Raw genomic sequence first — 5,096 nt, forward strand, 5'->3', positions numbered from 1 at the left:
AAAAAAAAAAAAAAAAAAAAAAAAAAGAAAATATAGGGAAAAAATAAAAGTGGAGTTTATTTTACTTTACATTTTATTTTGATTCAAGTTAATATTTTGTTTTTGAGACAGGATCTTGCTTTGTCACTCAGGATGGAGTGCAGTGGTACAATCACAGTTCACTGCAGCCTTGAACTCCTGGGCACAAACCATCCTCCCCACTCAGCCTCCTGAGTAGCTAGGACTGTAGGCTTGTGCCACTAATTTTTTTTTTTTTTTTTTTTTTTTAGAATGAAAAGAGTCTTGCTCCATTCTAAAAAATGGAGTTGCCCAGGCTGGTGTGCAGTGGCATGATCTTGGCTCACTGCAACCTCCACTTCCTGGGCTCAAGCAGTTCTCTTAGCTCAGTCTTCCAAGTAGCTGGGATTACAGGCATGTGCCACCATGCCCAGCTAATTTTTGTATTTTCAGTAGAGAGGGGGTTTCACCATGTTGCCCAGGGTGGTCTCGAACTCCTGACCTCAAGTCATTACAGATATGAGCTACTGCACCCAGCCACCTGGCTAATTTTTGAAAAGTTTTTTGGTTTTGTTTTTGGTTTTTGGTTTTTGGTTTTTTTTGCTTTTGAGACGAAGTCTCGCTTTGTTGCCTAGGCTGGAGTGTAGTTGCTGGGTCTCAGCTCACTGCAGCCTCTGCCTCCTGGGTTCAAGCAAGTCTCCTGCCTCAGCCTCCCAAGTAGCTGGGATTATAGGCGCCTGCTACCATGTTAAAAAGTTTGTTTGTAGAGACATATGATCTCACTATGTTGCCCAGGCTACTCCCAGACTCCTGGCCTCAAATAATCCTCCTGGCTTCCTAAAGTGCTGAGATTACAGGTGTGAGCGGCCACCCCCAGAAAGGAAACTGAAATTTAATAACCAAGTTAATGCTGTGGTAATTAACTAAATTATAAGGTCTTTTAAAAAGCAATTTAAAAAAATTTTTCAAAGAAACTTAACAACAAGCACCTTATTGTTTAAATTGTCAAAGCTTCATCACTTCCCATAATCTTTGAGAAAAGAAATTAATGAAATATTTTACTGAGTTGTATCTTTATATGCTCTTGGAATTCATCAGTGGCTACTGTACTAAACATGATATTGAAAAGTAGTTCAATTTCCATAAAAAAATCTTTTTAAAATAATTAATTAATTCATTAATTATTTAAAGACAGATTCTTGCTCTGTCACCCAAGCTGATTGTAGTGGCATGATCTCAGTTCACTCAACCTCCGCCTCCTTAGTTCAAGCTATTCTCCTGCCTCAGCCTCCCAGGTAGCTGGGACTATAGACACACACCACACCCAGCTAATTTTTGTATTTTTAGTAAAGATGAGGTTTCACTATGTTAGCCAGGCTGGTCTGGAACTCCTGACGTCAGGTAATCCACCCACCTTCTCTCAAAGTGCTGGGATTACAGGCATGAGCCACCACACCCAGCCAAAGAAATTTTTTATTAATTCAATGTTAAGAAAAAAGCCTTGTACTTCCTCTGAAACAATTGATAGACTTATTCCTCTATAGTAATAAAAATTATGTAGCTGACCATATTTTGCTGACTTTAAGGAAGCTCAAGACCAAATTTTCAAGATCTGTCGCAGCAGCTATCTTGACCTTTATGACTTATTTTTAGGTCTTCTATGTATACTTTATTATTTCATTTTATATACTTCTTGTTAAAAGTGTCCTCATAAGTCTTTATGGAAAGAAACAAGACATAATTATTTTATAAACAAGCAGGAAATTTAGGGTGGGAATTAGGTTTGATTCAACCAAACTAGCCATTTGAAAAATTATTATTATTTTATGTTAGTTCTAATAGTGCCTTTTACATTATTTCTTATTTTGTACTCTTTAAAATGTTTTCTTTCAGAGTGGGCTCCACCTCAACCAGAATATTTATATCAACCTACAGGAAATGAAAAGGTACCAGAGATTGTAGGAGAGGAAAAAGGAACAGTTGTCTATCAATTAGATTCAGGTACTGTCATTACGCTGAACACTGAGTGGTTAATCATGACAAAGTTATAATAAACATATTTTCCATAATAAAAATTAAAAATCCATGGTTTAGTGATAAATTCATTTCCAGGCCAACCTGAGTGGGAACCTGGAGGAGGAGTCATAACTAGTCTGCTGTAAAATTTTGATAATTTTCTAAAATCGAAGTACATTATTCTTAATAGTTCTAAGTCCATTTGACAGCTTCTCCCTTGTTATTCTCCTTCCTGAAAATCAGATGTTGAATCATCTTTGGGGAGATTATTCTTCTTTTCTCCACCTCCTGAATGTACTTTAGTGAGTACTTTGTTCTGTATGCATATGACTGTCATTTAGTAATTTGGTTTCCTGCATTGAGTTTTAAGCTTCTAGGGGTTGACTATATGTCTTTTATAGAAATATGCGGAACAGCATACCCAACAACAACAAAATACACACTTTTCTCTTCACCAGTCCTACTGAAGTCACACACCTTTTTTTTTTTTTTTTTTTTGAGTCTCACTCTGTCGCCCAGGCTGGAGTGTAGCAGTGTGATCTCGGTTCACTGCAACCTCCACCTCCAGGGTTCAAGCTATTCTCCTGCCTTGGCCTCCTGAGTAGCTGGGATTACAGGTGCCTGCCACCACACCTGGCTAATTTTTGTGTGTTTTTTTTAGTAGAGACAGGGTTTCAACCATGTTGGCCAGGCTGGTCTTAAACTCATGACGTCAGGTGATCTGCCTGCATCAGCCTCCCAAACTGCTGGGATTACAGGTGTGAGCCACTACGCCTGGCCCTGAAGTCATACGCATTCTTTTTAAGGGCACTTGTTCAATTCCCGAGGATAAACCATATGCTAGGCCATAAAGCAAGTCTTCATACCTGTAAAAGTATTAAAATCATACAAAGTCCATTCTCTGACCAAATAAAATTAAGCTAGAAATCAACAACAGAATGAAATCTGAGATATCCACAAATATTTAGAAACTGAATAACACCTTTCTAAATAGCCTGTGGGTTAAAGAAATCACAAGTAGACTTCAAAAATATTTTGAATGTAGCGAAAATAAAACCACAACATATCAAAAGTCATAGGATGCAAAAACAAAATGAACCAGTGCGAGGGATATTTATGGGTATTTATGGCTTTCAGTGCCTATATTTTAAAACAAAAAAGGCTTATCAATTACTTAAGCTTCTACCTTAGTAAACTGGAAAAATAAGAGCCAACCAAACCCAAAACAAGCAGAAGGAAAGTAGAAAGAAAGAATTCTTTCTTTAATTAGAAAGAATGTAGGGCCTGGCATGGTGGCTCACACCTGTAATCCCAGCACTTTGGGAGGCCAAGGCGGGCAGATCACAAGGTCAGGAGATCAAGAGCATCCTGGCTAACATGGTGAAACTCCATCTCTACTAAAAATACAAAAATTAGCCAGATGTGGTGGCACGTGCCTGTAGTCCCACCTACTCTCGAGGCTGAGGCAAGAGAATCGCTTGAACCTGGGAGGCGGAGGTTGCAGTGAGCCGAGATTGTGCCGCTGCACTCCAGCCTGAACCACAGAGTGAGACCCCATCTCAAAATAAAATAAAATAGGAATGTAGGCCTGGCGTGGTGGCTTACACCTATAATCCCAGTACTTTGGGAGGCTGAGGCAAGTGGACCACCTGAGGTCAGGAGTTCAAGACCAGCCTGGGCAACATGGTGAAATCCTGTCTCTACTAAAAATACAAAATTTTGCCAGGCCTGGTGGTGTGCGCTTGTAATGCCAGCTACTCAAGAGGGTGAGGCAGGAGAATCACTTTAACCTAGGAGGCAGAGGTTACAGTGAGCCGAAATTGTTCCACTACACTCCAGCATGGGTGACAGAGTGAGACTCCATCTCAAAAAAAAAACAAAACCCAGGCCCAGGCCCACATGACTTGACAAGGTTTGTCTGAATTCTGTTTTTTTTTTTGTCAGGATCTCACTCACTCTGTCACCCAGGCTGGAGTGCAGTGACAGGATCTNCTGGGTTCAAGTGATTCTTATGCCTCAGCCTACCAGAACAGCTGGGATCACAGGTGCCTGGTTAATTTTAGTATTTTTAGTACAGGCAGAGTTTTACCATGTTGGCCAGGCTAGTCTCAAACTTCTGGCCTCAAGTGATCTACCTCCCTCAGCCTCCCACAGTACTGGGCTTAACCACACCCGGCTGGTTTGTTTGAATTCTGTTAAACATTTAAACATTTAAAGATGAAATAATACCAATATTACCTATATTGGTAATATTAATAATATTACCAATTAATAATAATGCCAACAATACCAATATTTCACCAACTCTGAAAACAGAAGAGGAAAGAATGTTTCCCAACTCTTTTTTTAAATGTTTAGACAGGTCTGTCTCTGTCACCCAGGCAGGGGTACAGTGGAATAAACATGGCTCATTGTAGCCTCCACCTTCCAGGCTCAAGTGAATAGTCCCATCTCAGCCTCCTGAGTAGCTGGGGCTACAGGCGTGTACCACCATGTCCGGCTAATTGTTTGTATTTTTAGTAGAGAAAGGGTTTGACCATTGCCCAGGCTGGTCTCAAATTCCTGTGCTCAAGCAATTTACCCACTTCGACCTCCCAAAGTGCTAGGATTACAGGCATGAACCACCATGCCTGTCTCCCCAACTCTGTTTTTTATTTTTATTTTTTTTTTTTGAGATGGAGTTTCACTTTTGTCGCCCAGGCTGGAGTGCAGTGGCACGATCTCAGCTCACTGCAACCTCCACCTCCTGGGGTCAAGCAATTCTCCTCTGCATCTCAAGTGGCTGGGATTACAGGCTTACACTACCATGCCCAGATAATTTTTTTGTATCTTTAGTAGAGATAGGGTTTCACCATGTTGGCCAGGCTGGTCTTGAACTACTGACTTCATGATCCGCCCACGTTGGCCTCCCAAAGTGCTGGGATTATAGGCATGAGCCACCACGCCCAGCCACTGCTGAAAGAAATTAAAGACCTAGATAAATGAAAAAGCATTCCATGTTCATGGGTTAGAATTTGTTTTGTTTTGTTTTTTTAATTTTCCCACAAGATTTAGAATTGATAGAATTTTTTTTTTTTTTTTTT

The 5,096-nt window shown here is 40.2% G+C and overlaps 1 protein-coding gene across 4 annotated transcripts in view; it reads left to right on the forward strand.

Moving 5' to 3' along the window:
- AGBL2 (ATP/GTP binding protein like 2) overlaps window positions 1-5,096 on the forward strand; it is a 49,028-nt gene that overhangs the window by 2,122 nt on the left and 41,810 nt on the right. For all 4 annotated transcript variants that reach the window (XR_005200391.1, XM_037738772.1, XM_017529168.2 and 1 more), the window contains exon 2: window positions 1,891-1,998. Coding sequence is in view for 3 of the 4 variants with exons in the window: in XM_037738772.1 (XP_037594700.1) it covers window positions 1,891-1,998 (108 nt within the window). In the remaining variant the exon portion in view is untranslated. The remainder of the gene's footprint in view (window positions 1-1,890; window positions 1,999-5,096) is intronic.

This window comes from Cebus imitator, unplaced genomic scaffold, assembly GCF_001604975.1.
Source record: "Cebus imitator isolate Cc_AM_T3 unplaced genomic scaffold, Cebus_imitator-1.0 Scaffold58, whole genome shotgun sequence".
Classification (NCBI taxonomy): Eukaryota; Metazoa; Chordata; class Mammalia; order Primates; family Cebidae; genus Cebus; species Cebus imitator.